Source organism: Oncorhynchus nerka, linkage group LG17 (genome assembly GCF_034236695.1).
Source record: "Oncorhynchus nerka isolate Pitt River linkage group LG17, Oner_Uvic_2.0, whole genome shotgun sequence".
NCBI classification, from domain to species: domain Eukaryota; kingdom Metazoa; phylum Chordata; class Actinopteri; order Salmoniformes; family Salmonidae; genus Oncorhynchus; species Oncorhynchus nerka.
The window spans coordinates 8,252,874-8,272,873 of NC_088412.1; the positions used below are offsets into that span (position 1 = coordinate 8,252,874).

At 48.1% G+C, this 20,000-nt stretch overlaps 1 protein-coding gene across 9 annotated transcripts in view; it reads left to right on the forward strand.

Annotated features, from left to right (window-relative positions):
- Positions 1-20,000, forward strand: part of LOC115125795 (protein phosphatase 1 regulatory subunit 12A-like) — a 78,117-nt gene that overhangs the window by 11,188 nt on the left and 46,929 nt on the right. For 3 of the 9 annotated variants that reach the window (XM_065002913.1, XM_065002916.1, XM_065002919.1), the window contains exons 1-5: positions 8,180-10,818; positions 11,249-11,323; positions 14,978-15,063; positions 17,117-17,382; positions 19,617-19,750. In XM_065002913.1, coding sequence (XP_064858985.1) covers positions 8,698-10,818; positions 11,249-11,323; positions 14,978-15,063; positions 17,117-17,382; positions 19,617-19,750 — 2,682 coding nt within the window. In that variant the 5' untranslated portion in view covers positions 8,180-8,697. Of the gene's footprint in view, positions 1-1,581; positions 1,713-2,586; positions 2,706-5,460; positions 5,618-8,178; positions 10,819-11,248; positions 11,324-14,977; positions 15,064-17,116; positions 17,383-19,616; positions 19,751-20,000 lie in introns of those variants that run through there. The other 6 variants (XM_065002914.1, XM_065002917.1, XM_065002918.1 and 3 more) reach the window with 4 other exon arrangements.

Sequence of the window (20,000 nt, forward strand, 5' to 3'; positions counted from 1 at the left end):
TGTCCTATATAGTCAGACTACTGCCCTACATTGTCAGACCACTGCCCTACATTGTCAGACTACTCCCCTACATAGTCCACAGTAGTCAGACTACTGTCCTATATAGTCAGACTACTGCCCTACATAGTCAGACCACTGCCCTATGTAGTCCCCGGTAGGCAGACCACTGCCCTACATAGTCAGACTACTGCCCTACATAGTCAGACTACTGCCCTACATAGTCAGACTACTGCCCTACATAGTCAGACTACTGCCCTACATAGTCAGACTACTGCCCTATATAGTCAGGCTACTGCCCTATATAGTCAGGCTACTGCCCTATATAGTCAGACTACTGCCCTATATAGTCAGACTACTGCCCTATATAGTCAGACTACTGCCCTATATAGTCAGATTACTGCCCTATATAGTCAGACCACTGCCCTACATAGTCCACAGTAGTCAGACCACTGCCCTACATAGTCCACAGTAGTCAGACTACTGCCCTACATAGTCCACAGTAGTCAGACCACTGCCCTACATAGTCCACAGTAGTCAGACTACTGCCCTACATAGTCCACAGTAGTCAGACCACTGCCCTACATTGTCAGACCACTGCCCTACATTGTCAGACCACTGCCCTACATTGTCAGACCACTGCCCTACATAGTCAGACCACTGCCCTACATAGTCCAGAGTAGTCAGACCACTGCCCTACATAGTCCACAGTAGTCAGACCACTGCCCTACACAGTCAGGCTACTGCCCCATATAGTCCATATTAATCCAGAAGAAGAAATATGCTAATTTAGCTGCTTATTTTAATCCAAAGAGACACAAATGAAAACATTGATAGTGACTGTATTTATTGATCTTGGAGTTGAACCAACATCCCTGGTGTTTCTAACACCCTGCTTCAACCCACTAACCCACTTAGACATTGGAATCTCATATCTATGGCCAATTTCTAGGATGAGAAAAAGTGTTTTAATCAATGTGTCAAGATTCAGCTTTTGATCATGTGTCCTGTCCAGTCTGATTCAGCTTTTGATCATGTGTCCTGTCCAGTCTGATTCAGAGTTTGATCATGTGTCCTGTCCAGTCTGATTCAGAGTTTGATCATGTGTCCTGTCCAGTCTGATTCAGAGTTTGATCATGTAGGAGACATGTCCTGTCTAATTCAGAGTTTGATCATGTCTCCTGTCCAGTCTGATTCAGCATTTGATCATGTGTCTCCTGTCCAGTCTGATTCAGAGTTTGATCATGTGTCTCCTGTCCAGTCTGATTCAGAGTTTTATCATGTCTCCTGTCCTGTCTGATTCAGAGTTTGATCATGTGTCTCCTGTCCAGTCTGATTCAGAGTTTGATCATGTGTCTCCTGTCCAGTCTGATTCAGCTTTTGATCATGTGTCCTGTCCAGTCTGATTCAGAGTTTGATCATGTGTCCTGTCCAGTCTGATTCAGAGTTTGATCATGTAGGAGACATGTCCAGTCTGATTCAGTGTTTGATCATGTAGGAGACATGTCCAGTCTGATTCAGAGTTTGATCATGTCTCCTGTCCAGTCTGATTCAGAGTTTGATCATGTCTCCTGTCTTCTCCAGGCGTGTATAGATGAGAATGCAGAGATGGTCCAGTTCCTGGTGGAGAGTGGGAGTGATGTGAACCGGGGGGACAACGAGGGATGGACTCCCCTCCACGCTTCTGCCTCCTGTGGGTTCATACAAATCACCAAGTGGGTCCTCTCTCTTCTCTAATGTTACGTCATACCTGCTTCGTCCTGGGGACGCTACACAGACGAACATCATACCTGTGTTTCTTCGTCCCAAATGGATGCACATTGTAGACCCCCCCCCCCTTAGCACTACACAGACGATTCCACTAATCAACTCATCATCAATGTCTTTGATTAGTGAAATCAGATGTGTTCGTATTAGGGCATAAAAACTAAACAATGTACACCCATTTGTGTCCTCAGCAACAGGATAAGAAACCCTACTGAACTGTACAATACATTGACATAGATGTGATGCTGTGTAATGTTACTATACAATAGTACACCAAAAAGTGTCACTTTGAGTGTGTACTGCAGCCTGATAGCTGATGGGTGTCTGTTTGTTCTGAATAGCCAACTCCTATGGTCATGGTCTCACACCGTCTGGCAGTAAATAGCATGACCATGAGAGGTAACGTCAGCACTAACACATCTACACAGCTGATGATCACATCTGATGAACTTCAATTCCCGAGCTCGTTCTCTCCGTGTACAAGTATAGCTGTGTGGACTAGGAACCTTTCTGTGTGGACTAGGAACCTTTCTGCGTGGACTAGGAACCTTTCTGCGTGGACTAGGAACCTTTCTGCGTGGACTAGGAACCTTTCTGCGTGGACTAGGAACCTTTCTGCGTGGACTAGGAACCTTTCTGCGTGGACTAGGAACCATTCTGTGTAGACTAGGAACCTTTCTGTGCTTGGTGTAGGAACCGTTCTGTGTGTGGGAACCGTTCTGGGTGTGGGAACCGTGGGAACCGTTCTGGGTGTGGGAACCGTTCTGGGTGTGGGAACCGTTCTGTGTGTAGGAACCTTTATAATATGTGTGTATGTTGCAGGTACCTGATAGAGCACGGTGCACGTGTGGGGGCGGTGAACAGTGAAGGAGAGCTTCCTCTGGATGTTGCCACTGAGGATGCTATGGAGAGACTGCTGAAGGGAGAGATCAAGAAACAAGGTATGAACTGTTATGTAGGGTCTATGTAGGCTACATTTGAAGAGAGAGATCTAGAAACATAAGAACTGTTATGTAGTGTCTATATAGGCTACATTTGAAGAGAGATCTAGAAACATAAGAACTGTTATGTAGGGTCTATGTAGGCTACATTTGAAGAGAGATCAAGAAACATGATATGAACTGTTATGTAGTGTCTCTGTAGGCTACATTTGAAGAGAGAGATCTAGAAACATATGCACTTATGTAGTGTCTATATAGGCTACATTTGAAGAGATCTAGAAACATGATATGAACTGTTATGTAGTGTCTATATAGGCTACATTTGAAGAGAGAGATCTAGAAACATATGCACTTATGTAGTGTCTATATAGGCTACATTTGAAGAGAGATCAAGAAGCATGATATGAACTGTTATGTAGTGTGTATATAGGCTACATTTGAAGAGATCTAGAAACATGATATGAACTGTTATGTAGTGTGTATATAGGCTACATTTGAAGAGAGATCTAGAAACATGATATGAACTGTTATGTAGTGTCTATGTAGGCTACATTTGAAGAGAGATCTAGAAACATGATATGAACTGTTATGTAGTGTCTATGTAGGCTAAATTTGAAGAGAGATCTAGAAACATGATATGAACTGTTATGTAGTGTCTATGTAGGCTACATTTTTTTCTATTTTTTATTTATTTCACCTTTATTTAACCAGGTAGGCTAGTTGAGAACACCTTTATTTAACCAGGTAGGTTAGTTGAGAACACCTTTATTTAACCAGGTAGGCTAGTTGAGAACACCTTTATTTAACCAGGTAGGCCAGTTGAGAACACCTTTATTTAACCAGGTAGGTTAGTTGAGAACACCTTTATTTAACCAGGTAGGCTAGTTGAGAACACCTTTATTTAACCAGGTAGGCTAGTTGAGAACACCTTTATTTAACCAGGTAGGCTAGTTGAGAACACCTTTATTTAACCAGGTAGGCTAGTTGAGAACACCTTTATTTAACCAGGTAGGCTAGTTGAGAACACCTTTATTTAACCAGGTAGGCTAGTTGAGAACACCTTTATTTAACCAGGTAGGCTAGTTGAGAACACCTTTATTTAACCAGGTAGGCTAGTTGAGAACACCTTTATTTAACCAGGTAGGCTAGTTGAGAACACCTTTATTTAACCAGGTAGGCTAGTTGAGAACAAGTTCTCATTTGCAACTGCGACCTGGCCAAGATAAAGCATAGCAGTGTGAACAGACAACACAGAGTTACACATGGAGTAAACAATTAACAAGTCAATAACACAGTAGACAAAAAAAGGGGAGTCTATATACATTGTGTGCAAAAGGCGTGAGGAGGTTGGCGAATAATTACAATTTAGCAGATTAACACTGGAGTGATAAATGATCAGATGGTCATGTACAGGTAGAGATATTGGTGTGCAAAAGAGCAGAAAAGTACATAAATAAACAGTATGGGGATGAGGTAGGTAAAATTGGGTGGGCTATTTACTGATAGACTATGTACAGCTGCAGCGATCGGTTAGCTGCTCAGATAGCAGATGTTTGAAGTTGGTGAGGGAGATAAAAGTCTCCAACTTCAGCGATTTTTACAATTCGTTCCAGTCACAGGCAGCAAATAACTGGAACGAAAGGCGGCCAAATGAGGTGTTGGCTTTAGGGATGATCAGTGAGATACACCTGCTGGAGCGCCACCTGTTAGGTGGTGTCTATATAGGCTACATTTGAAGAGAGAGATCAATAAACATGATATGAACTGTTATGTAGTGTCTATGTAGGCTACATTTGAAGAGAGAGATCAAGAAACATGATATGAACTGTTATGTAGTGTCTATGTAGGCTACATTTGAAGAGATCTAGAAACATATGAACTGTTATGTAGTGTCTATGTAGGCTACATTTGAAGAGAGATCTAGAAACATATGAACTGTTATGTAGTGTCTCTGTAGGCTACATTTGAAGAGAGATCTAGAAACATGATATGAACTGTTATGTAGTGTCTATGTAGGCTACATCTAGAAGCAGGGTAACTATGAATTGTTATGTAGTGTCTATGTAGGCTACATCTAGAAGCAGGGTAACTATGAATTGTTGTGTAGTGTCTATGTAGGCTACATCTAGAAGCAGGGTAACTATGAATTGTTATGTAGTGTCCATGTAGGCTACATCTAGAAGCAGGGTAACTATGAATTGTTATGTAGTGTCTCTGTAGGCTACATCTAGAAGCAGGGTAACTATGAATTGTTATGTAGTGTCTATGTAGGCTACATCTAGAAGCAGGGTAACTATGAATTGTTATGTAGTGTCTATGTAGGCTACATCTAGAAGCAGGGTAACTATGGTAACTATGAATTGTTATGTAGTGTCTATGTAGGCTACATCTAGATGCAGGGTAACTATGAATTGTTATGTAGTGTCTATGTAGGCTACATCTAGAAGCAGGGTAACTATGAATTGTTATGTAGTCTGCGTGTTACATAACGTGGCTGCTGGACTGAGTAAAACGTGTGGTAAATTATTTAATCTCCCCTCTGTGTGTGTCCCTAACTATCTCAATGTAGCCTTGTTTAATCTCCCCTCTGTGTGTGTCCCTAACTATCTCAATGTAGTTTAATCTCCCCTCTGTGTGTGTCCCTAACTATCTCAATGTAGCCTTGATTTAATCTCCCCTCTGTGTGTGTCCCTAACTATCTCAATGTAGCCTTGTTTAATCTCCCCTCACTATGCCCGTCTCTCTCTGTCCCCAGGGGTGGATGTAGATCTGGCGAGGAGGGAAGAGGAGCGGGTGATGCTGGCGGATGCCAACGCGGTGCTGGCAGGAAGTGGCGTGCTGACACCTCACCCCAACACCAATGCCACAGCGCTGCACGTGGCCGCGGCCAAGGGCTACATAGAGGTCATGAAGTGAGTCGGGTGCTAGTCGGCGAGTCAGGTGCTAGTCAGGTGCTAGGACGGGTGCTAGCCGGCGAGTCAGGTGCTAGCCGGCGAGTCAGGTGCTAGTCAGGTGCTAGTCAGGTGCTAGACGGCAAGTCAGGTGCTAGTCGGCGAGTCAGGTGCTAGTCGGCGATTAGTGCTAGACTCAGACTTAGTGCTGACTCAGGTGCTAGGCGGCAAGTCAGGTGCTAGTCGGCGAGTCAGGTGCTAGTCGGCGATTAGTGCTAGACTCAGACTTAGTGCTGACTCAGGTGCTAGGCGGCGAGTCAGGTGCTAGTCGGCTAGTCAGGTGCTAGTCGGGTGCTAGACAGCGAGTCAGGTGCTAGACGGCGAGTCAGGTGCTAGACGGCGATTAGTGCTAGACTCAGACTTAGTGCTGACTCAGGTGCTAGGCGGCGAGTCAGGTGCTAGTCGGCTAGTCAGGTGCTAGTCGGGTGCTAGACAGCGAGTCAGGTGCTAGACGGCGAGTCAGGTGCTAGTCGGCGATTAAGGTGCGAGTCAGGTGCTAGACGGCGAGTCAGGTGCTAGACGGCGAGTCAGGTGCTAGATGGCGAGTCAGGTGCAAGTCGGCGAGTCAGGTGCTAGACGGCGAGTCGGGTGCTAGACGGCGAGTCGGGTGCTAGACGGCGAGTCGGGTGCTAGTCGGCGAGTCGGGTGCTAGACGGCGAGTCGGGTGCTAGACGGCGAGTCGGGTGCTAGACGGCGAGTCGGGTGCTAGTCGGCGAGTCGGGTGCTAGTCGGCGAGTCGGGTGCTAGACTGCGAGTCGGGTGCTAGTCGGTGAGTCGGGTGCTAGTCGGCGAGTCGGGTGCTAGTCGGCGAGTCGGGTGCTAGTCGGCGAGTCGGGTGCTAGACGGCGAGTCGGGTGCGAGTCAGGTGCTAGACGGCGAGTCAGGTGCTAGTCGGCGAGTCGGGTGCTAGTCGGCGAGTCGGTGCTAGTCGGCGAGTCGGGTGCTAGTCGGCGAGTCGGGTGCTAGTCGGCGAGTCGGGTGCTAGACGGCGAGTCGGGTGCTAGACGGCGAGTCGGGTGCTAGTCGGCGAGTCGGGTGCTAGTCGGCGAGTCGGGTGCTAGTCGGGTGCGGTGCTAGTCGGGTGCTAGTCGGGTGCGGCGAGTCGGGTGCTAGACGGCGAGTCGGGTGCGAGTCAGGTGCTAGACGGCGAGTCAGGTGCTAGTCGGCGAGTCAGGTGCTAGTCGGCGAGTCGGGTGCTAGTCGGCGAGTCGGGTGCGAGTCAGGTGCTAGTCGGCGAGTCAGGTGCTAGTCGGCGAGTCAGGTGCTAGTCGGCGAGTCAGGTGCTAGTCGGCGAGTCAGGTGTTAGTCGGGTGCTAGTCGGCGAGTCGGGTGCTAGTCGGCGAGTCGGGTGCTAGTCAGGTGCTAGACGGCAAGTCAGGTGCTAGACGGCAAGTCAGGTGCTAGTCAGGTGCTAGTCGGTGAATCAGGTGCTAGTCGGCGAGTCGGGTGCTAGACGGGAGCTAGTCGGGTGCTTTGTTGTAGAGTCGGCGTTGTAGTCGGGTGCTAGACTCATTTGTTTTAATCGGGTGCTAGTCTCATTTGTTGTAGAATCGGGTGCTCATTTGTCGGAGAGTGCTCAGTCGGGTGCTCAGTTTTAGAAGTGCGGGTGCTAGTTGTAGACGAGTGCTCATTTGGTGCTCATTCGGCTCATTTGTCAGGTGCTCATTTGTTTTAGGCGAGTCAGGTGCTAGTCGGATGCTAGACGGAGAGCTCAGGTGCTAGTCGGTGAGTTTTAGAGGTGCTCATTTGTGCTAGATGGCATTTGTTTTAGTCAGGTGCTAGTCAGGTGCTAGTCGGCGAGTCAGGTGCTAGTCAGGTGCTAGTCGGCGAGTCAGGTGCTAGACTGCGATTTGTTTTAGAGAGTGCTCATTTGTTGTAGAGAGTGCTCATTTGTTTTAGAGAGTGCTCATTTGTTTTAGAGAGTGCTCATTTGTTTTAGAGAGTGCTCATTTGTTGTAGAGAGTGCTCATTTGTTTTAGAGAGTGCTCATTTGTTTTAGAGAGTGCTCATTTGTTTTAGAGAGTGCTCTTTTGTTTTAGAGAGTGCTCATTTGTTTTAGAGAGTGCTCATTTGTTGTAGAGAGTGCTCATTTGTTGTAGAGAAGTGCTCAGAGAGTGTTTTAGAGAGTGCTCATTTGTTGTAGAGAGTGCTCATTTGTTGTAGAGAGTGCTCATTTGCTGTAGAGAGTGCTCATTTGTTGTAGAGAGTGCTCATTTGTTTTAGAGAGTGCTCATTTGTTGTAGAGAGTGCTCATTTGCTGTAGAGTGCTCATTTGTTGTAGAGAGTGCTCATTTGTTGTAGAGAGTGCTCATTTGTTGTAGAGAGTGCTCATTTGTTTTAGAGAGTGCTCATTTGTTTTAGAGAGTGCTCATTTGTTTTAGAGAGTGCTCATTTGTTTTAGAGAGTGCTCATTTGTTTTAGAGAGTGCTCATTTGTTTTAGAGAGTGCTCATTTGTTTTAGAGAGTGCTCATTTGTTGTAGAGAGTGCTCATTTGTTTTAAAGATTGCTCATTTGTTGTAGAGAGTGCTCATTTGTTTTAGAGAGTGCTCATTTGTTTTAGAGAGTGCTCATTTGTTGTAGAGAGTGCTCATTTGTTTTAGAGAGTGCTCATTTGTTGTAGAGTGCTCATTTGTTTTAGAGAGTGCTCATTTTAGATACCATTGCTCCTAAAGTGCAAAACCGTTCTGATCTGGGACACGGCCAGAGATAATAACCTGACCTGCTGAACTGCTGCCACTGTGTCTTTGATGTATCTAGTTTTGTACCACAGTAGACCAGCAAACAGCTGCTGTTAGTCATCCTCCTGTCCTCGTGTCCTCCCTTCCTCCTGTCCTGTTGTCCTCCTGTCCTGTTGTCCTCCCATCCTGTTGTCCTCCTGTCCTGTTGTCCTCATGTCCTCTTGTCCTGTTGTCCTCCCATCCTGTTGTCCTCTTGTCTTGTCCTATGTCCTCTTGTCCACCCGTCCTCGTGTGGTTCTTGTCCTCCCATCCTCGTGTCCTCTTGTCCTCCCATCCTTGTGTCCTCCCGTCCTGTTGTCCGCATGTCCTGTTGTCCTCGTGTCCTCCCATCCCGTGTCCTCTTGTCCTCCCATCCTCATGTCTTCTTGTCCTCTTGTCCTCCCATCCTCGTGCTCTCTTGTACTCCCGTCCTCGTGTGGTTCTTGTCCTCCCATCCTCGTGTCTTCTTGTCCTTTGTCCTCCCATCCTCGTGTCCTCCCATCCTGTTGTCCTCGTGTCCTCCTGTTCTGTTGTCCTCGTGTTCTCTTGTCCTCCCGTCCTCGTGTTTTCCCATCCTCATGTCTTCTTGTCCTCCCGTCCTCATGTCTTCTTGTCCTCCCATCCTCGTGTCCTCTTGTCCTCCCATCCTCGTGTCTTCTTGTCCTCCCATCCTCGTGTCTTCTTGTCCTCCCATCCTCGTGTCTTGTCCTCCCATCCTCGTGTCTTCTTGTCCTCCCATCCTCGTGTCCTCCCATCCTCGTGTCCTCCCATCCTCGTGTGGTTCTTTTCCTCCCATCCTCGTGTGGTTCTTTTCCTCCCATCCTCGTGTGGTTCTTTTCCTCCCATCCTCGTGTGGTTATTTTCCTCCCATCCTCGTGTGGTTCTTGTCCTCCCATCCTCGTGTCTTCTTGTCCTCCCATCCGCATGTCTTCTTGTCCTCCCATCCTCGTGTCTTCTTGTCCTCCCATCCTCATGTCTTGTCCTCCCATCCTCATGTCTTGTCCTCCCATCCTCGTGTGGTTCTTGTCCTCCCATCCTCGTGTCTTCTTGTCCTCCCATCATGTCTTGTCCTCCCATCCTCATGTCCTCCCATCCTCGTGTCTTCTTGTCTTCCCATCCTCGTGTCCTCCCATCCTCGTGTTCTCCCATCCTTGTGTGGTTCTTTTCCTCCCATCCTCGTGTCCTCCCGTCCTCGTGTCTTCTTGTCCTCCCATCCTCATGTCTTCTTGTCCTCCCATCCTCGTGTCCTCCCGTCCTCGTGTCTTCTTGTCCTCCCATCCTCGTGTGGTTCTTGTCCTCCCATCCTCGTGTTCTCCCGTCCTCGTGTCTTCTTGTCCTCCCATCCTCATGTCTTGTCCTCCCGTCCTCCCATCCTCGTGTCTTCTTGTCCTCGTGTCTTGTCCTCCCGTCCTCGTGTCCTCCCATCCTCGTGTCTTGTCCTCCCGTCCTCGTGTCCTCCCATCCTCGTGTCTTCTTGTCCTCCCGTCCTCGTGTCCTCCCATCCTCGTGTCTTCTTGTCCTCCCATCCTCGTGTCCTCCCGTCCTCGTGTCTTCTTGTCCTCCCATCCTCATGTCTTGTCCTCCCGTCCTCGTGTCCTCCCATCCTCGTGTCTTCTTGTCCTCCCATCCTCGTGTCCTCCCATCCTCGTGTCCTCCCATCCTCGTGTGGTTATTTTCCTCCCATCCTCGTGTGGTTCTTGTCCTCCCGTCCTCGTGTCCTCCCGTCCTCGTGTCTTCTTGTCCTCCCATCCTCATGTCTTGTCCTCCCGTCCTCGTGTCCTCCCATCCTCGTGTCTTCTTGTCCTCCCATCCTCGTGTCCTCCCGTCCTCGTGTCTTCTTGTCCTCCCATCCTCGTGTGGTTCTTGTCCTCCCATCCTCGTGTCCTCCCGTCCTCGTGTCTTCTTGTCCTCCCATCCTCATGTCTTGTCCTCCCATCCTCGTGTCCTCCCGTCCTCGTGTCTTCTTGTCCTCCCATCCTCGTGTGGTTCTTGTCCTCCCGTCCTCGTGTCTTCTTGTCCTCCCATCCTCATGTCTTGTCCTCCCATCCTCGTGTCCTCCCGTCCTCGTGTCTTCTTGTCCTCCCATCCTCATGTCTTGTCCTCCCATCCTCGTGTCCTCCCGTCCTCGTGTCCTCCCATCCTCGTGTGGTTCTTGTCCTCCCATCCTCGTGTCCTCCCGTCCTCGTGTCTTCTTGTCCTCCCATCCTCATGTCCTCCCATCCTTGTGTCCTCCCGTCCTGTTGTCCTCCCATCCTCGTGTTTCCTCTCTATCACCTCTATCTATTCAACCCCCCCACAGGGTCCTGCTCCAGTGTGGTCTGGATTTGGACAGTGGTGATGTGGATGGCTGGACAGCCCTGCACGCTGCTGCTCACTGGGGACAGCAGGAGGTGTGTTCTCTGCTGGCTGACAACCTGTGTGACATGGCTGCACTCAACAACGTGGTGAGTTGGAGATGAGACACACACTGATGTACTCTCTCACACACACACACACACACACACACACACACACACACACACACACACACACACACACTGATGTACTCTCTCACACACACACACACACACACACACACACACACACACACACACACAGAGAAGCTCAGTCCGACAGAGTAACACCTCTACTACATTCTGACTCAACAGACATTGATAATGTCAACATCTCACATGGCACCCTATTCCCTATATAGTGCAAAAAAGTAGTGTACTATATAGGGAATAGGGTGCCATTTGGGACATACTATGTTAAATGACATGTATTACAGTGAATGTGTGTCCTTGTTCCAGGGACAAACCCCTATAGAGGTAGCAGATGACACCCTAGTGGACTCTGGTGCTCTACATTAAACCATGTGTGTCCTTGTTCCAGGGACAAACCCCTTTAGAGGTAGCAGATGACACCCTAGTGGACACTCTGGAGCAGCTGACTAAGAAACAGAACGCTGTGAGTCTCTGTTTATGTCCCAAATGCCACCCTATTCCCTATATGGGGCGCTACCTCTATCTCTGAGTGACCTTATATAGCTAGAGTACATGATCTCTCTCTGTCTCTCTCTCTCTCTCTCTCTCTCTCTCACCCACTCACTTTCTCTCTCTGTCTGTCCCTCTGTCTGTCTCTCTGTCTCTCGCTTTCTCTCTGTCTCTCGCTTTCTCTCTGTCTCTGCTCTCTCTCACTTTGTCTGTCTGTCTGTCTCTGTCTGTCTGTCTCTCTCTCTCTCTGTCTCTCTCAGCATGCCACTGGTTGAATTCTTTCCCTATTTATGTCTCTATCCAAACATTGTGTTGACTTTTGACCTTTACTGTGTCTTCATTGTCCTGTCCTACTGAAGTGTGTTGTGTTCTGTGGTTCATTGAAATATATTACAGTACCAGTCAAAACTATGAAACAACACATATGGAATCATGTAGTAACCAAAAACGTGCAAATATATATATATATATATATATTTTAGGTTCTTCAAAGTAGCCACCCTTTGCCTTGATGACAGCTTTTCACACTCTTGGCATTCTCTCAACCAGCTTCACCTGGAATGCTTTTCCAACAGTCTTTAAGGAGTTCCCACATATGCTGAGCACTTGTTGGCTGCTTTTGCTTCACTCTGCGGTCCAACTCATCCCAAACCATCTCAATTGGGTTTAGGTCAGGTGATTGTGGAGGCCAGGTCATTTGATGCAGCACTCCATCACTCTCCTTCTTGGTCAAATAGCCCTTACACAGCCTGGAGTTGTGTTGGGTTATTGTCCTGTTGAAAACAAATGATAGTCCCACTATGCGCAAACAAGATGGGATGGCGTAATGCTGCAGAATGCTGTGATAGCCATGCTGGTAAAGTGTGCATTGAATTTTAAATAAATCACTTTAGACAGTTTCACCAGTAAAGCACCCCCAGACCATAACACCACCTCCTCCATGCTTCACGATGGGAACCACACATGCGGAGATCGTCCGTTTGCCTACTCTGCTTCTCACAAAGACATGGCGGTTGGAACCAAAAATCATTTCTTTGTCAGTGGGCAAACGTACAAAATCAGCAGGGCATCAAATACTTTTTTTTTTACCTCACTGTATATATACACACATATATATATATACACAATACCAGTCAAAAGATAGGACACACCTACTCATTTCAGGGTTGTCTTTATTTTTACTATTTTCTACATTGTAGAATAATAGTGAAGACATCAAAACTATGACATAGCACATATGGAATCATGTAGTAACCAAAAAACTGTTAAACAAATCAAAATATATTTCATTTTTGGGATTCTTCAAAGTATCCTTCCTTTGCCTTGATGACAGCTTTGCACACTCTTGGCATTCTCTCAACCAGCTTCATAAGGCACCTGGAATGCACTTCAATTAACAGGTGTGCCTTGTTAAAATGTTAATTTGTGGAATTTCTTTCCTTCTTAATGCGTTTGAGGCAATCAGTTGTGTTGTGACAATGTAGGGGTGATATTCAGAAGATAGCTCTATTTGGTAAAATACCAAGTCCATATAATGACAAGAACAGCTCAAATAAGCAAAGAGCAATGACAGTCCACCATTACTTTAAGACATGAAGGTCAGTCAATATGGAAAATTTCAAGAACTTTGAAAGTTTCTTCAAGTGTAAAAACCATATGATGAAACTGTCTCTCATGAGGACCGCCACAGGAAAGGAAGGCCCAGAGTTACCTCTGCTGCAGAGGATAAGTTCATTAGAGTTACCTGCTTCAGAAATTGCAGCCCAATGCTTCAGAGTCCAAGTAACAGACACATCTCAACATCAACTGTTCAAAGGAGACTGTATGAATCAGGCCTTCATGGTCGAATAGCTGCAAAGAAACCACTACTAAAGGACACCAATAATAATTGACTTGCTTGGTATAAGAAACACGAGCAATGGACATTAGACCGGTGGAAATCTGTCCTTTGGTCTGATGAATCCAAATTTGAGATTTTTGGTTCCTTTCCCCTCTCTTCCCCCTCCTCATGATGACCAGTCTATAATTGTAATGGTAGGTTTATTTGAACAGGGAGAGACAGAATAACAACAATGTTATAAATTGATTTGCATTTTAATGAGGGAAATAAGTATTTGACCCCTCTACAAAACATGACTTAGTACTTGGTGGCAAAACCCTTGTTGGCAATCACAGAGGTCAGACGTTTCTTGTAGTTGGCCACCAGGTTCGCACGCATCTCAGGAGGGATTTTGTCCCACTCCTCTTTGCAGATCTTCTCCAAGTCATTAAGGTTTCGAGGCTGACGTTTGGCAACTTGAACCTTCAGCTCCCTCCACAGATTTTCTATGGGATTAAGGTCTGGAGACTGGCCACTCCAGGACCTTAATGTGCTTCTTCTTGAGCCACTCCTTTGTTGCCTTGGCCGTGTGTTTTGGGTCATTGTCATGCTGGAATACCCATCCACGACCCATTTCCAATGCCCTGGCTGAGGGAAGGAGGTTCTCACCCAAGATTTGACGGCACAAGGCCTCGTCCATCATCCCTTTGATACAGTGAAGTTGTCCTGTCCCCTTAACAGAAAAACACCCCCAAAGCATAATGTTTCCACCTCCATGTTTGACGGTGGGGATGGTGTTCTTGGGGTCATAGGCAGCATTCCTCCTCCTCCAAACACGGCAAGTTGAGTTGATACCAAAGAGCTCCATTTTGGTCTCATCTGACCACAACACTTTCACCCAGTTGTCCTCTGAATCATTCAGATGTTCATTGGCAAACTGCAGACGGGCATGTATATGTGCTTTCTTGAGCATGGGGACCTTGCGGGCGCTGCAGGATTTCAGTCCTTCACGGCATAGTGTGTTACCAATTGTTTTCTTGGTGACTATGGTCCCAGCTGCCTTGAGGTCATTGACAAGATCCTTCCGTGTAGTTCTGGGCTGATTCCTCACCGTTCTCATGATCATTGCAACTCCACGAGGTGAGATCTTGCATGGAGCCCCAGGCCGGAGGGAGATTGACAGTTCTTTTGTGTTTCTTCCATTTGAGAATAATCTCACCAACTGTTGTCACCTTCTCACCAAGCTGCTTGGCGATGGTCTTGTAGCCCATTCCAGCCTTGTGTAGGTCTACAATCTTGTCCCTGACATCCTTGGAGAGCTCTTTGGTCTTGGTCATGATGGAGAGTTTGGAATCTGATTGATTGCTTCTGTGGACAGGTGTCTTTTATACAGGTAACAAACTGAGATTAGGAGCACTCCCTTTAAGAGTGTGCTCCTAATCTCAGCTCATTGCCTGTGTAAAAGACACCTGGGAGCCAGAAATCTTTCTGATTGAAAGGGGGTCAAATACCTATTTCCCTCATTAAAATTCAAATCAATTTATAACATTTTTGACGTGCGTTTTTCACAATGTGATTTTCAGGATTTTGTTTCTCATTTTGTCTGTCATAGTTGAAGTGTACCTATGATGAAAATTACAGGCCTCATCTTTTTAAGTGGGAGAACTTGCACAATTGGTGGCTGACTAAATACTTTTTTGCCCCACTGTACATGTGTATATATAAATATATATAAATAGTTTATCAATGTATATATCTCTGTATAGCTCTTCCTGTGTATTTACTCTGTCTCTCTGTCTCTCTCTGTAGTTGCGTACAGAGAAAGCCAAGCTGTCCCAGCCTCCGGTCATTGAAACCAGTCCTTCTATCAATATGGCACCAGTTAGACCACGCAGGTCAGTGCCCCAGCATGTCTCATACTGACCCGTCTCTGTTACTGACCCGTCTCTGTTACTGACCCGTCTCTGTTACTGACCCGTCTCTGTTACTGACCCGTCTCTGTTAATAACCCGTCTCTGTTACTGACCCGTCTCTGTTACTGACTGACCCGTCTCTGTTACTGACCCGTCTCTGTTACTGACCCGTCTCTGTGACTGACCCGTCTCTGTGACTGACCCGTCTCTGTTACTGACCCGTCTCTGTTACTGACCCGTCTCTGTTACTGACTGACCCGTCTCTGTGACTGACCCGTCTCTGTGACTGACCCGTCTCTGTTACTGACCCGTCTCTGTTACTGACTGACCCGTCTCTGTTACTGACCCCGTCTCTGTTACTGACTGACCCGTCTCTGTTACTGACCCGTCTCCGTTACTGACTGACCCGTCTCTGTTACTGACTCCCGTCTCTGTTACTGACCCGTCTCTGTTACTGACCCGTCTCTGTTACTGACTGACCCGTCTCTGTTACTGACTGACCCGTCTCTGTTACTGACTGACCCGTCTCTGTTACTGACCCGTCTCCGTTACTGACTTACCCGTCTCTGTTAGTGACTCCCGTCTCTGTTACTGACTGACCCGTCTCTGTTACTGACTGACCCGTCTCTGTTACTGACTGACCCGTTTCTGTTACTGACCCGTCTCTGTTACTGACTGACCCGTCTCTGTTACTGACTGACCCGTCTCTGTTAATGACCCGTCTCTGTTAATGACCCGTCTCTGTTACTGACCCGTCTCTGTTACTGACCCGTCTCTGTTACTGACCCGTCTCTGTTACTGACTGACCCGTCTCTCTTACTGACTGACCCGTCTCTCTTACTGACCCGTCTCTGTTACTGACCCAGGAATCACTGATACTGAACCACACAGCATTAGGTAGTACACCTTTCTACCAACAGCATGATGTAACCTGAACCAGACATAATGTACAACATTACCATCCTAATGGCACAAATCACTGAATCAGCCCTTTGTGTTTTACTGATCTGAATCACTGAATCAGCCCTTTGTGTTTTACTGGCCTGAATCACTGAATCAGCCCTTTGTGTTTTACTGGCCTGAATCACTGAATCAGCCCTTTGTGTTTTACTGGCCTGAATCACTGAATCAGCCCTTTGTGTTTTACTGGCCTGAATCACTGAATCAGCCCTTTGTGTTTTACTGGCCTGAATCACTGAATAAGCCCTTTGTGTTTTACTGGCCTGAATGTGTTTTACTGTTTGTATTTCACCAGTGTCAGCTGCCTTGCGAGCTAGTCACTCCATCCTCACACTGCCACAGGAGTGATATGGATGGAGGAGGAGAACCAACCTAGTCACGCCCTCCTCTAGTCACGCCCTCCTCTAGTCAAACCCTTCCCTAGTCACTCCCTCCTCACACTGCCACAGGAGTGATATGGATGGAGGAGGAGAACCAACCTAGTCACGCCCTCCTCTAGTCACGCCCTCCCCTAGTCACCCCCTCCTCTAGTCCTCTAGTCACGCCCCCCTCTAGTCCTCTAGTCACGCCCTCCTCTAGTCACGCCCCCCTCTAGTCCTCTAGTCACACCCTCCTCTAGTCACGCCCTCCTCTAGTCACGCCCCCCTCTAGTCCTCTAGTCACACCCTCCTCTAGTCACACCCTCCCCTAGTCCTCTAGTCACGCCCTCCCCTAGTCACACCCTCCTCTAGTCAAACCCTCCCCTAGTCACACCCTCCTCTATTAACGCACTCCTCTAGTCAAACCCTCCTCTAGTCACTCCCTCCTCACACTGGGTTGGTTTTCCAGATGTTTGTTGCTATGGCGATGTATGTTTGGAAACCTACATCAAAGAGATATTTTCTGGATTGTTGTTGTTACACATCTGTTAAATGTTGGTCCAGTTTCCAGCCCAGATTCCGACACAGTCGACATCCTGCTTTGTTTTTGCCCACACACACTCTGGTTTGCTGCACCCTGAGTGATCGCCCTCACTGATTGCCTCCTGCATGCCTACCTGTCATCCTATCCCCGCCCCCCTGCCCCTCCCCTGCAGGACCTCAATCTCTCGTATGAGCAGCAGGGAGAAGATCTGCCTCCACGAGAGAGAGAAGCACCCTCCCCCTGCCCTGACCAGCAGCCCAGCCGAAGAAGAAGAGGAGGAGGGAGGACAAGGCCAGCCTGGGACGCAGGGACAGGGCCAGCCTGGGACTCAGGAACCGGGCCAGCCTGGGACGCAGGGGACACAGGGACAGGGCAAGGCCTCCAGCAGCTCCAGTTCAGAAGAGGAGGATGACGAATCTGAGAGTGATGCTGAATCAGGTAAGAGACTGAGTTTACTTCCCAAGTGGCCCCCTATTCCCTATATAGTGCACTACTTTTGACCAGGGCCCTGAGGGACACTCTGAAGATTTATAATACACACTTTTTTTCGGGGGCTCGATTCAGGAAGTAAACTGAAATTCCAATTCTCGCTTATTATCTCCAACCATTCGAAGAAAAGGCAGTTATTCTTTAATGGTATTGGTTCCATACACCAATACTTCGGGGCGGCAGGGTAGTCTAGTGGTTAGAGTGTAGAGGTGGCAGGGTAGTCTAGTGGTTAGAGTGTAGAGGTGGCAGGGTAGCCTAGTGGTTAGAGTGTAGAGGTGGCAGGGTAGCCTAGTGGTTAGAGTGTAGAGGTGGCAGGTAGCCTAGTGGTTAGAGTGTAGAGGTTGCAGGGTAGCATAGTGGTTACAGTGTAGAGGCGGCAGGGTAGTCTAGTGGTTAGAGTGTAGAGGTGGCAGGGTAGCCTAGTGGTTAGAGTGTAGAGGTGGCAGGTAGCCTAGTGGTTAGAGTGTAGAGGTGGCAGGGTAGCCTAGTGGTTAGAGTGTAGAGGTGGCAGGGTAGCCTAGTGGTTAGAGTGTAGAGGTGGCAGGGTAGCCTAGTGGTTAGAGTGTAGAGGTGGCAGGGTAGTCTAGTGGTTAGAGTGTAGAGGTGGCAGGGTAGCCTAGTGGTTAGAGTGTAGAGGCGGCAGGGTAGCCCTAGTGGTTAGAGTGTAGAGGGTGGCAGGGTTAGTAGCCTAGTGGTTAGAGTGTAGAGGTGGCAGGTAGCCTAGTGGTTAGAGTGTAGAGGTGGCAGGGTAGCCTAGTGGTTAGAGTGTAGAGGCGGCAGGTAGCCTAGTGGTTAGAGTGTAGAGGTGGCAGGGTAGCCTAGTGGTTAGAGTGTAGAGGTGGCAGGGTAGCCTAGTGGTTAGAGTGTAGAGGTGGCAGGGTAGCCTAGTGGTTAGAGTGTAGAGGTGGCAGGGTAGCCTAGTGGTTAGAGTGTAGAGGTGGCAGGTAGTCTAGTGGTTAGAGTGTAGAGGTGGCAGGGTAGCCTAGTGGTTAGAGTGTAGAGGTGGCAGGGTAGCCTAGTGGTTAGAGTGTAGAGGTGGCAGGGTAGCCTAGTGGTTAGAGTGTAGAGGTGGCAGGGTAGCCTAGTGGTTAGAGTGTAGAGGTGGCAGGGTAGCCTAGTGGTTAGAGTGTAGAGGTGGCAGGGTAGCCTAGTGGTTAGAGTGTAGAGGTGGCAGGGTAGCCTAGTGGTTAGAGTGTAGAGGTGGCAGGGTTAGCCTAGTGGTTAGAGTGTAGAGGTGGCAGGGTAGCCTAGTGGTTAGAGTGTAGAGGTGGCAGGGTAGCCTAGTGGTTAGAGTGTAGAGGTGGCAGGGTGGCAGGTAGTCTAGTGGTTAGAGTGTAGAGGTGGCAGGGTAGCCTAGTGGTTAGAGTGTAGAGGTGGCAGGGTGGCAGGGTAGCCTAGTGGTTAGAGTGTAGAGGTGGCAGGGTAGCCTAGTGGTTAGAGTGTAGAGGTGGCAGGGTAGCCTAGTGGTTAGAGTGTAGAGGTGGCAGGGTAGCCTAGTGGTTAGAGTGTAGAGGTGGCAGGGTAGCCTAGTGGTTAGAGTGTAGAGGTGGCAGGTAGTCTAGTGGTTAGAGTGTAGAGGTGGCAGGGTAGCCTAGTGGTTAGAGTGTAGAGGTGGCAGGGTAGCCTAGTGGTTAGAGTGTAGAGGTGGCAGGGTAGCCTAGTGGTTAGAGTGTAGAGGTGGCAGGGTAGCCTAGTGGTTAGAGTGTAGAGGTGGCAGGGTAGCCTAGTGGTTAGAGTGTAGAGGTGGCAGGGTACCCTAGTGGTTAGAGTGTAGAGGTGGCAGGGTAGCCTAGTGGTTAGAGTGTAGAGGTGGCAGGGTAGCCTAGTGGTTAGAGTGTAGAGGTGGCAGGGTAGCCTAGTGGTTAGAATGTAGAGGTGGCAGGGTAGCCTAGTGGTTATAGTGTAGAGGTGGCAGGGTAGCCTAGTGGTTAGAGCGTTGGACTAGTAACCTGAAGGTTGCAAGTTCAAATCCCCGAGCTGACAAGGTACAAATCTGTCGTTCTGCCCCTGAACAGGCAGTTAACCCACTGTTCCTAGGCCGTCATTGAAAATAAGAATTTGTTCTTTAACTGACTTGCCTAGTTAAATAAAGGTTTAAAAAACAATAATGTTCTGGCACAGATGCTGTTGTTTTCATGGTCCCAGTCACATGGACTCACTGATCGGTTGTGTTGTTGTTGCAGAGAAAGCCAAAAACCGAGAGATCATCAACAACTTGAACAACAAATGCAACAGCTCCTCCACCCACGCTACCTCCACGGCAACCTCCACGGCAACCTCCACGGCAACCAGCACTTCAGGAGACCCGGCCAAAAAGGTACGACACAGCTTTTCTATTGCAGGTTTGAACAACAACAAAATTCTCTTTAGGAGATTGTAGCTCCTCATAATGGAATCGACTAAGACAGGTTTTAAACAAGCTCAGATTAACAACCTCTCTCTGCTATTGAATTCTGCTTGATCTGTGAACTCCTGAGAAATTGCCTTTAATATCGCTCTGGGAAGGCTGTTGATTTGAGTCGATTTGATTCCTCGCCCCCAAAGTGATGAGATTACTCAGAAAGTTA